This window comes from Coffea arabica, chromosome 5c (genome assembly GCF_036785885.1).
Source record: "Coffea arabica cultivar ET-39 chromosome 5c, Coffea Arabica ET-39 HiFi, whole genome shotgun sequence".
Lineage (NCBI taxonomy): Eukaryota > Viridiplantae > Streptophyta > Magnoliopsida > Gentianales > Rubiaceae > Coffea > Coffea arabica.
The window spans coordinates 44,831,982-44,843,882 of record NC_092319.1 but is presented as its reverse complement, the minus strand read 5'-3'; the positions used below and the strand labels follow the sequence as shown (position 1 = coordinate 44,843,882).

General features: G+C 37.2%; 2 protein-coding genes across 2 annotated transcripts; one reads left to right on the top strand and one right to left on the bottom strand.

Annotated features, from left to right (window-relative positions):
• The first annotated feature begins 1,643 nt into the window (after positions 1 to 1,643).
• On the top strand, positions 1,644 to 5,561 carry LOC113690196 (cytochrome P450 724B1). The gene is made up of 9 exons (XM_027208022.2): positions 1,644 to 1,914; positions 2,034 to 2,358; positions 2,472 to 2,624; positions 2,792 to 3,043; positions 3,171 to 3,257; positions 3,872 to 3,950; positions 4,128 to 4,234; positions 4,672 to 4,793; positions 5,184 to 5,561. Exons 1-9 carry the CDS (start codon positions 1,706 to 1,708, stop codon positions 5,275 to 5,277), a joined length of 1,428 nt encoding a protein of 475 aa, XP_027063823.2. The 5' UTR covers positions 1,644 to 1,705; the 3' UTR covers positions 5,278 to 5,561.
• A 334-nt stretch (positions 5,562 to 5,895) lies between these two features.
• On the bottom strand, positions 5,896 to 11,699 carry LOC113690960 (subtilisin-like protease SBT5.3). Its single transcript, XM_027209109.2, has 11 exons — positions 11,463 to 11,699; positions 11,232 to 11,341; positions 11,021 to 11,118; positions 10,754 to 10,918; positions 9,215 to 9,323; positions 8,034 to 8,568; positions 7,841 to 7,938; positions 7,483 to 7,728; positions 7,086 to 7,200; positions 6,757 to 6,970; positions 5,896 to 6,657 (listed from the first exon to the last, which is right to left on the bottom strand). Exons 1-11 carry the CDS (start codon positions 11,541 to 11,543, stop codon positions 6,119 to 6,121), a joined length of 2,310 nt encoding a protein of 769 aa, XP_027064910.2. The 5' UTR covers positions 11,544 to 11,699; the 3' UTR covers positions 5,896 to 6,118.
• Between the last annotated feature and the right edge of the window lie 202 nt (positions 11,700 to 11,901).

The following is an 11,901-nucleotide window of genomic DNA, read 5'->3' as shown; positions in this document are numbered from 1 at the left end:
AGAGCCTTTAAAACCAACAAACATCCCATGTAGCCACTATGAGTATCAGCAACTTAATTTAAGAGAAATGGATTGACCATGTTATGGATTTAAACATTTGATAACATGTTGATTGTTAGAAATATAGGTATGCTAATGACAAAGAAAAGATGGTCTCCCTTTCCTCAAGAGTTTTTATTGGGACTAGCCAAGTCAACTGTCAACGTGTCTGAACTAAAAATGGAAAAGTTTCTTGATTATTGTTTGTATATTTTGAAAACTACTTGAAGACAAACATCACGACTGGGAGAAAAGAAATGCAAAAAAACCATGCAAAGAGATTGAAAGTTTGAAAGCTTGTCTGCTTGTTCCTAATAAAGTTAGCGCACCATTTAACACTTGTGATGGTGAAAAAGTGAAATCAAATAAATTAAGGGTTTTCTTTTCGACAAAATGAATTGGTAAGTAAGAGTTTGTGTTAAAGATGGAACATCGATTTGGTTCTTTAGAAAACAGTGAAAGGGCATGCAAGGTTGAAATTGTTGCGAAGATGGACAATTAACGTTGGTTCTAATCAAGACTTGACCATATTACAGACAAGTTATTATGGGTAACCAGCACTGAGGGCACATCTTGTCTGGTGGTTATCTACTATTTGATCTACTTCAGGGTGTTCATGGGACCAACTAAACTTTGATTAACACCTATATTATATGGATTCATGAGTGTAAATTTGGATGCAGAATATAGGCATGACACTTCCGAACTTACACCTTTGCTGCTCTTCTAATGATGAAAACTTGGGATGACGCGTTAAGTCATTAACATTATTTTTTTTTTGGGTCTAACCATCTGGTATTCCTTTCGGACTAATCCGGATTCGGCCCGGGGAGCGTCGCAGAGTTTGACTCTTACTCGAGGGTGAAGGCCTGGCCCTGAAGTTATCGCAGGAGCGCAGCGAGGAATTTATTAACATTATTTTTTACTAGCTAGATTCTGAGAAAAAGTTGTCATATTTCCAAACATTCAGCCCTAAACAAATTATTGACTCTAGTAGCAAATCTTGATATCTAAGCATACATATAGTATATAATTGAACAAGACAATCTTGTATCCTTGATCTTTTCTTTTCAATTATCCTGTTTTTCATTGGCACTTCTTCTATGTATAGATGCATAGTCCGCCCGTGTGCATGCGCGCGGTGATAAGGCAGTGTCAGCATTGTTTAACAGTTCAAGCCTTGGGCTGATATCAGGAACAACATCCTTGAAGAACTTTTGCATGTGAATCTATTGTTAGCCTATCTCTTTCTGTTAATACGATTACTTATATTTGAACTAATTAAAATATGACTACTAAAACGTCCTTTCCCTCTTCCCATATCCTGCACCCCTAGCATCATTATAAGTACAACCCTAGTTAGCTAGATCCTAGGCTAGCAGGACTACTTCTTACATTTCCTATGCTTCTGACCAAAATTGATTTCACCGACAGTAAAAAGCCTAGTTGCTTTCTTTTATTATTGTAAGAAAGCGAAGTAAAATAAAAGAAGAAAAAGAGGGAGAGGGAGAGGGAGAGGGAGAACATTCTCACCTTTGTGGCTCTATCCTTCTCCCTTATATTATATATAATAGTGAGAGCTAGCCCATGTTTGGTGCAACAAGTAGTATAAGATAAAGGTCGTCATTTGTGGGTTTTCAACACAAAACTTGTCAGGTTGATCTCCATGGCAGGATGGTTTTGGTTTATCATGCTATTTGGTTTGGTGGGAGTCCTGTTTGGGATAATTTTGAATCATTTCTTGCCTTTATTCTCGAAGCAAGGCCTTGTCCCTCAAGGGTCCTTTGGGTGGCCAATACTTGGAGAAACCCTTTCCTTTTTGAAGCCTCATCCTTCCAACTCAATTGGATCTTTTCTTCAAGAACACTGTTCTAGGTAAGTAACACAATCTTCACCATGATTCTTGAATCTTTATAACATGATTCATGAGTTATTACATCATCCTAATTATATGTACACGTGACTTTGTGTTGGATTGGTCTTGGAATATTTAGGTATGGGAAAGTTTTTACATCCCATTTATTCTTCTCCCCCACGGTGGTTTCATGTGACCAAGAACTCAACTATTTCGTACTACAAAATGAAGATAAATTATTCCAGTGTAGCTACCCAAAACCCATCCACGGTATTCTTGGAAAGGTATCAATGCTGGTTGCTGTCAATGACACACACAAGAAGCTCAGGAATGTGGCCCTCTCACTTGTGAACACCACCAAATCCAAACCTGAGTTTCTCAATGATGCTGAGAGAATAGCAATTCAGGTACTCAATTCATGGCAAAAGAAAGAACAGGTCATCTTCTGTGATGAAGCTAGAAAGGTACATATCAACAATCTCGCACTGTCGAAATTGCTCAGTCTACTACCTTTTTTGACCCCAAGGAATTTCGAGAATCTAATCTTGCTACTTTCCTTTGTATGTATTCTTTACAGTTTGCATTCAATGTAATAGTGAAGCAAGTTGTCGGTTTAACACCAGATGAGCCAAGAACTACACAGATTCTGCAAGATTTTCTTACTTTCATGAGAGGGCTGATCTCGTTTCCACTGTATATTCCGGGGACTCCATATGCAAGAGCTGTTCAGGTCCTCCGCATCCCTCAACATTGATCTCTTTACTCTATCCAACAATTAACTGCAAAAGAAAACCTCTCTCGTTAATTAATACTACTATTAGTTGAATATTGGTTTTCTGCTTTTTGTTGCGAAAAGATGCACATGCGATCAACCTTTTTGTGGTGACATCTTTACAGGCTAGACGTAGAATCTCTTCAACTATCGAAACAATAATAGAAGAAAGAAGGAGAAATGCTGGTGCTGAAAATTGTAGCAGTAAAAGGAGTGATTTCCTTGAGATACTGCTCTGTGTTGATACCTTATCTGAAGATGAAAAAGTTAGCTTTGTCCTTGATTCCCTACTGGGTGGCTATGAAACTACATTCCTGCTAACGTCCATGGTGGTTTACTTCCTTGCACAATCCAAAGTTGCACTTGAACAATTAAAGGTAGCATTGACTGACAACAAGTCATGCATTAACTTTATTGCACTCCTGTCTTTAATAAAAGTTGTCATGCATTTGACATTTTATGGTTATAGCTTTTAGTTTTGTGCTCTCGTGATTAAACATATAGCTAGAGCACCAGGGCATAAGGAAAGTGAAGGACAAAGATGAATACCTGAATTGGGAAGACTACAAGAAGATGGTTTTCACTCAGCACGTAAGCGCTCTAGCCTCTTATGTGCTCTGGATGACTATTTACATTACATGCTTTTGTAGCTAGCTACAACAGTAAAACTACCTTTTCCTCTAGCTTTACCATACTAGTTTTTGCCCTTCAAAACTTCCATAACAACCCTTTTAACTTCTTGAACAGTTTTGAAAAGGCCACCTTTTTTATTAAACAATGCTAAAAAAAGATGAACACAGATTAATTGGAGTATATATATATTAGTATCGAATCAGGGCAAGTATAATTGTGGCAGGTGCGATCAGATTATGTACCAATTATTGTATTTGTTAAATATTTTGATATACACTTATTTTATCTCTTGTACGCGTGAATTTTGCATTTTGTGGATTTTATTTATGTACACAAAAAGCAAGAAAAATACATATGTAAAGTGTACATAAAAAATTAAAAGAAATACAAGCACACCAAATTACAATGAGTTTCAGATCATTATAAAGAAAAATGCACTTTGAAGCTGGAAACCATATTTAAGGGAAAAAAAGAAGAGAACAAAAAATAAAAAGAGTGTGTCCAAACCATGATAGTTACTTACTATGCAATATATATATATATGTTGAGATTATTACTTTGACTGATTGTAGGTCATTAATGAAGCTCTGAGAAGTGGAAACATTGTGAAATTTGTCCACCGAAAGGCTCTTAAAGATGTCAAGTTCAAAGGTCAGTATTGATCACTTCTAATGGTCCAGAACCTACATACAAAAACAAACAACTGCTGCAAAAGCAAGAGAATGCTTTTTCCTTTCCCCCCAATTATGCATGCATGAGCTATTGGCAATGTGCATATGCTTTCCTTTCAGCACTCAACTCTCTCTTTTCATATATTTGTTTCTGTAGATTATGTAATTCCAGCCGGTTGGAAGGTCCTACCTATTTTTAGCGCAGTTCACTTGGACCCTTCAATCCATGCCAGCGCTTTCCAATTTAATCCTTGGAGATGGCTGGTAATTGCTACTCCATATTCTATTTCTCAAGACTCGATAATAAAAAATGGTCCTGTTCATGTCCCACAAACAAATGTGTGTGTGTGTGTGTGTGTGTTTTTTTTTTTTTTTTTAATTTGGCACTATATATACAAGTTTATAGTTTATTTCAGTTTCTTATCACAACACAACTACTATATATGGAGTACTTTTCTTTGACTACCCAAAAAGGGTAAAAGAAAACAAAGAAAACCTTTTCTTTGACATCTAGTTGCAGTGGTTTTTTTATGCTCACCATTATGTCATTAATATCGAATTATCCTGAGAATGGTTTTGTTGTGAAATTAAGGTTAAAGAATTCCAAGAAAAAAAGAAAAAGAAAAAGAAAAAACTTCTTCTTTTGTAGGGCATGTATACATTTGAGAACTGAGAATTATGAGTGGCGCCATGCCTTCCAGGATGAAGATCAAACATGCAAGAAATTTACACCCTTCGGTGGGGGGTCTCGTTGTTGTCCCGGATCTGAACTTGGAAAAGTTGAGGTCGCATTTTTCCTCCACCACCTTATACAAAACTACAGGTAATTAATTGTAAATATTTTAAACAAGGATTAATTTTCTATACACTGACACTGTATATAATCTAAAAGTTAAATTAATAATCAAAATAATCTAAGGATGATTACTCTTTAAATAATCAATTATTACTTGTTTAACTTCAAGTTTTTTCTTAGTTTATATATTTCTTTACGGATGCGAAATCATGCATGCACTATGTGTCATAAGCATCCACGATATATTAGAGGGTTGAAAAACAAAAGTTCCATACAAGTTTTTTTATGAAAACGAAATGCACTCCCATAATTTTGTCATATTGTTTAAAGGTGATGCAAAATTTTGGCCTCTTTTTTACCATATCTGTGTGAGTTTAATCCCTAATAGTGTATACGAAGTGGTTTTGATATGTATAGGTGGAGTGTAGAGGATGGTGAAGAACCAATGGCATACCCGTATGTAGAGTTCAGAAGGGGTTTGACACTGAATATATCTAACTGCTCCAGATGAGGCTTTGGTCTCCATCTGAAGGCTCTGCTTTTTGGTGATTTCACTCCAAGAAGAAGTTACCGAGTCGGTTTAAGGCACAAAATTACAATCATATCACGGTTGAAATATTTCACTGAAAAAGCCCACGAATTGTATCTTGTTGTATGAGCAGAAAAGAAATCCATTTCTTGGAAATCGATGCTTTTAGTTGGATCCAATGAAGTACTAAATTTTGTAGAGTTTTCTTCCTCTTTTATTTTTATTTTATTCCTTTTTTGTATTCCTCGTACATAGCAATACAACATTTCGTTGCTTTTGCTGGCTGCAAGTGACAAAAATCTTTTGAGACTAGAGTTCTTGATACAAATATAGGGGCGTGTGGTTCCAACTCAAAACACCTTTGAAAAGACAATCGAGAGTATTTGAGGAGCTTTTTCGAAGTTGTGGAACCAAGAGGAATGCTTGGGAATATGGTTTATTTTGTTGGATTTTCAGTTGAAATCCACTGCCCAAAACACTAAATTTTGGTCGAATACTTGTGTGAAAATTGAGAGACTGCCTCATCTATTATCTACAAAGTAAAGAACAAAGGAAAAGAAATTTAATTGCTTGCACCATTTAAGGGCTTGGGTCTTCATATCCTCGTAAAATTGCAAATCACCATGACATTATCAACAATTGAATGAAATCAAAGTCCTTACACATATGCCTCAAGCAAGAAACAGCAAAAAAAATCAAGGGTCAGAAACGATCATCTAATTCTCTCTCTCTTTGATTTTAAAGAAAAAAACTGTTCGAAAGTGGCGGATCAATCAAATGTAGGCTAAATGAATAAGAGTATCTTAAGAATTTGAGAAAATTTTTAGTATGATGCCTTAACTACAATGGGACTTCTTACAAAGTGTTTCCCATCAGACCATGCCAACCTCCCAAACACATAATCTCTGGCTGCACCTGGTTTCTTTAACTGCAATGTAAGTTTGAAGCTTTTCTCTTCACCAATTCTTGCAAATGTAAGTGATTTTGGTTGAATATCGACCGAAACTCCAGGAGGGCTGACAATTTTGGCAGTGTAAGTTGCCGGAGCACCTACATTCTTCAGAGTTCTAGTCACTGTGATTGAACCACGAAGTTTTGGAACTGTGATTGAGGGGTAATTCAAATCCAGTAGACTAATTGGCTTGGGGCATTTCTTGGGGACTTGGGTGAACAATGCAATCTGGCTTTCGTTGTAGCCTAGTGAACACAGAAAAGTCAGGTAATCATTGGCTGTTAGATCATAAACCAGTCCAGGATCCGCTGCACGGTTTGGCCAAATATGTCCTGCTCCATAGCTGAATGGTGAAGCCTTGACATAAGATGCATTTATTATTGGCTCAAAAGCATTATCCCTTGATCTTGCTGTAAGATAGAATTTGACGGCAATGTTAAAATGCATGTACTTGGAAAGTGCATGCTCTGAATGTGTTGCATTGCAGTTTTAATTTGATGAGGTCTTACCACTTGTCATGATTGCAGACCGGATTGCGGCAGGACTCCAATCTGGATGAAGAGTTTTTAGGAGGCCAACAATGCCAGAAACATGAGGACATGACATTGAGGTGCCTGACTCTGAATTAAAGAGAACTCGACGCTTATCAAAACCTTCACTTGTTGGCCCTTGTGCTTCGGTGAAAGCAGCAATCACACTGACTCCTGGTGCCGTGATATCAGGCTGATGTTGCAGAAAGAAGAAACTTTGTTAAGTGAAGAACAAATGAGTTGCAAATCATATCACAGTTTCAAGAATCAGATGAACAAGAAAAAGCCATCCGAGTATCTAGAATAACCTTGAGAAGCTCTGGCGTAAGAGTGTTAGGTCCCTTGGATGAAAATGCTGCCATAAATGGGGCAGGCTTCGTGCCTAATTCAGTTGTTGGATGTGTAATGTAAGCCTTTGGAGATCTGTAAGATACTAAAACATTCAGCAAAGTAAACAAAAAATGGAGAAACAAAGAATATGTGAACTACAAATATGATCCCGGCTTTCAGCCTTTTGAACAACATTATGTACCTTCTGATTGAAGTAAAAAAGAAAAGGAAACAAAAAACCATCTTTATTTGGTTTAGAGTTCATTGTTACATTGGAATAGCTTATTTTCCTAATTTTAGTTGGTATTCTGTGCTTGGATCTTCTACCAAACTAATATGGAGATTGTTTAAGTTCCTGATTGGATGTCTTCTTACCTTGAAGAATAGATGTAAGAGAATACAGCAAGTCCATCAGTGTAATTGATATGTGATGCAGGAAGAACATGAGGATCGGCAATAATTTCATTCCCAGAAAGTTTATCATTGGTGAGAACCATTCCCACGGCACCAACTGCAGCAGCCTGCTGGCCCTTGTCAACCCTTGCATTATCTCCCCGCAGGCAGACCAAGATCTTCCCCTTTGCTTTACTATGATCTAGTGTTCCAGCCTTACAAAGCTCACTGCAAGGACGCGTCAGATACCAAATATTGTAGTCACATTAGTTCTTTGAGGGAACCACAGCGCACATTGGAATTGCGAACAAGTTATAAAACATAGATATCCCATGCTTACGCGTCTTTATCTGATGCATAAGCAGCTTTAACAGATTTGGCAGCAACAATTGGAAAGAACTTCTTATCTGGCAATGCTTCTTGTGAAAGGCTTTCTCCCTACAGAGAAAAAAATTACAGGAATTGCATTATACTATATAGGCCTATAAAAATTACCAATACTAGAAAATGGAAGTAAAGAAGAAAAAGCTCACACTGAAGCGCATATTGTTGCCAAGAACAACGTAACTCGGAAAGTGTCGATCCATGGTGCTTGCGGCAACTGTGATCTGCCAGGGTGCAACATTGGAAACAGAGGCAGGAGTAGGTCCAGAATTGCCAGCTGAGCAGATCACTACAATACCATGCTTAACAGCATGAAAGGAGCCAATTGCAATGCTGTCATTGAAATAGGGAACAGGGTCTCCTCCAAGTGATACTGAAATCACATCAACACCATCGTGGATAGCCATATCAATGCCAGCCAAAATATCTGCATCAAAGCACTCATTATTTGACACTGGAGGCCAGCAGACCTTGTAAGCTGCGACTCGAGCTCTTGGTGATCCACCTTTTGCTGTTCCATTTCCGTATCCAAATACATTTGCTCCAACTACAAAATTGCCACCAGCTGTTGATAAGGTATGGGATCCATGGCCTTCTCCATCTCGTGGTGAGTTGAAAGTGGAATTGAGCTTTCCTACAGCACTAGCATATCCTTTGTTGAAGTATCTTGCCCCAATGAGTTTCCTTCGGACATAACAGGTAACCGTGTTAATTAAAGCACATCAGTTTCTTATGCATTCTAGAAGTTTATCTTATGCTCAAGTAGGCTGATGCCTATGATATTCTCAGTCTGTCACATGTTAGGGCAAAAAAGCCTTTCTGAAGTTGAAAATTTGAGTTTTTTTTTTTTCAATCCCAAAACTCTACAAGTTCCTGGCACTTCTACAAATTCTAGGACAAAAACAAGAACAAGGAAACTTTAAATTGCATAAATCTGCACAGCAGTATGGACGCTAAATCTGGTTATCTGCTCTGTTAGTTGACATTGTGACTTCTGCCACTAAGCGGTAAAAGTTAAGGACACTTTCTTCAAGCCCCAATCTTAAATTGAGGCATAGCATTATTAAAACTGTTTCAGAAATTCAATAAGTTTCTCAAGGAATTTGAGAAAACCATGATAGGAGTTATGTCCATATAGCTGCACGCCCCAAAAATCAAGGTAGAGGTATATGCTATTCTCATCGACCTCCAATACTTGAATATTTCACAAGTATAATCAACCACCCATGACTATTAGTTGAACTTGTAAACCTTTTCATGCATATGCAGAATAACTGTAAACAGTGACAAGAAAAAGAAGAGCTGCAACAGATATAGACACAAATATTACCTATTGCAGTGAAATGTTTCATCTTCTCCATTTTGACAAGTTCCTTTCCACTTCACTGGAATCGGACCATACCCATCATCACTGAAGCTCTTTGATTCTGGCCATACACCTGGTTCAATCACATAAAGGGATCTAGTAAGAGTGGAGAAAACCAGAATAACACTAGGAGTTTAACATTAGGAGGCATCCTTCACCTGGCAAATGCAATTCTTGTAAGTTTAACACTAGGAGCCATCCTTCACCAATCTCTTCAAATTTTTACGAAAATAAATTTCCAATTTGAATTCTGATTTGCCAGAATAACATAAAAATTTTCATTAGCATTAGTTGGTATTTGAGTGGAGAATTTCCCAGCCAAACAACAGCACACAAATAGCCCAATCAGTTACGAAAATATGCTTATTGTTGCTATCTTGTTGGCCGTATGAAGATATTAGATAAACTTTATGGACTAAAATGCCCACATTTGCATCTTCATTTGTCCAAGGAACAATTTTCTACAAACAAATTTGAGGATGCTGGGATGGTTTTGTGCTGTAATATGATAATAACAGAATTCTTTCAAAGCAGGGTAACCATGGTCCGAAGTTTTCGTGCCACAGAGTGATAAATTGCATGCAACAAATTACTTCATTCCAAGATACAACTTCACAGCTGGGAAGCTTCTGCTACTTCATTCCAAGATGCCATTGTCAAATATTGTGTTTTTTCTCTATGGTAATACGGCATACAATTGCATTGTCCAGGAGTTAGAACGCCACCAATTAAACTGTCAAAATACTATTTTGCAGTGAATGCAGAGTTACAACTTCGATGACTGTTTTGAATAGATGCCAAATTTTTAAGTGGTATCGGTCCTACTTTCCTAAAAGAAGACAAAGTATATTGCAAACATCGTGTAGAGCCCCGGGAGCTGTAGGGGAAAGAAGAGACTGCAGCCACTGAAAATCAATCAAGTACATCAACACTTGCAAATAAAATAATCTTTCAAGCTAGGCAATTGGTCAACCAATGTTTAATAACGACTGCCTCAATTAGATAAACATTTTGTCTTGTGCGAAAGTGGTTGGTCATGCCAGCATCCCGGCGAGATCTTGAAAAATCAATAAATCATTTACTATTGCTTATTTTTAGGACTCCAAACCTTTTATGTTTGTCATTACAAATTACAACAGTTTAAGTGTGACATAAAAAGGATTTATCTTAAATCATCAAGTCAATGATCCGGTTAAATCATCAAGTCAATGATCCGGATACAAGTTATCAATTGCCAACTTTCTTGCTTGCACTACATAAAAAAGCCAAAAAGAACTTCTATGCCTACTTGTAGGAGAATCAGTATATCAACAGTAAACTGAAGAGACTGAAGGAAAAGGCTGGATACTTTATACTAAATCTGCAAAATACTAACAGTTCTCCTAGATGAAATATGCAAAACTTACAATCTGCAGTTAACTGAACCGCAATGCTGAATTGATCAACATTGCTTTACTCCAAAAAGAATGCCAAATAAGTAGGATTGGACCTAGCCAAACTCACCAGTGTCAAGATTGCCAATAATGGTGCCTTCACCAAATCTTGCCCTCTTCCATAGTGAACTGGGATGAATTTTGCCATCATGCTCAAGCCCCAGAAATTCCCACGACCTGGTGGTGTGTAATTTCTTTCCTTTATTCAGGAACACTGATATAACTTCTGGATGTTCTGTACTCAAAGAGGAAAATATGATGTCAACGGTTACGAACACGAACTAAAGATAAAACAGCCCAGAGAAATTGAGAAGAACCACTAATCCAAATTGCTTACTAGATATCTCAGCAGCTTCTGCATCATCAAGTATTGCAGCAAAACCATTAATATGTCTCGTGTAGGAGTAGAAAATTGCCTCTTGCGCCTTCTCTTTACTGTTATTGTTTGAAGTCCAAGCATGAAAATTCTATTAGTCACTGAATCTCGAGCAAAAACAAGAAAAAGCAGAGGATTTTGAATATGTACATGCATATAGATTTCGTTATACCTCCCCAAAAATGACCCAAGAAACGAATAATGGTAATCTGTTACTCTATCATAGTCGATGGATGAGACTTCTGGTCTGTGAGAATGAGCTCCCAAGTACACCACATAAGACTAAGTACACATGAAAAACAAAACAAAAACCATGTTACTTCGACTGAAAAAGAAAAAACAAGGCACTGATAGTATAGTAATTGAATTATTGAAGAAGGCTGTCAAGTAATTATATGCTGACCTTTTTGATAGCAAAAGTGGGACTAAGAAGCAATGATAAAAGAAGTGAGATGAAGTAAATGGTTGAAGCACTAGCTCTCATTGTGCCTCCCTTTGATGTTGCTCCCTTTGTTTGGCGCCCCTTTACTTCCTCTTCTTTCTCCTTTGCACTTCCTATGTAGCCCCAGTCTATTTAAAGTGTTCTGTTTTGCTTTGCTGCTGGCATTGGTTTTTTTTTTTTTTTTTTTTATGTTTCTTTTTATCAAGAGAGATAAAGTAGGAGGAGAGAACCGTTACCATTTGGAATAACACTCTTCCGCTAACTCGTAATAAGGTGTGATTTAAAAGTCTTTTGCTTAAAGAAACTCTACATCCTGAAGGGCTCCTATAGAATTTCACCGTATAAGAACTTGTGTTGTTGTAGTATATTACATATTGACTCGAATTTTGTGGTGGTTATT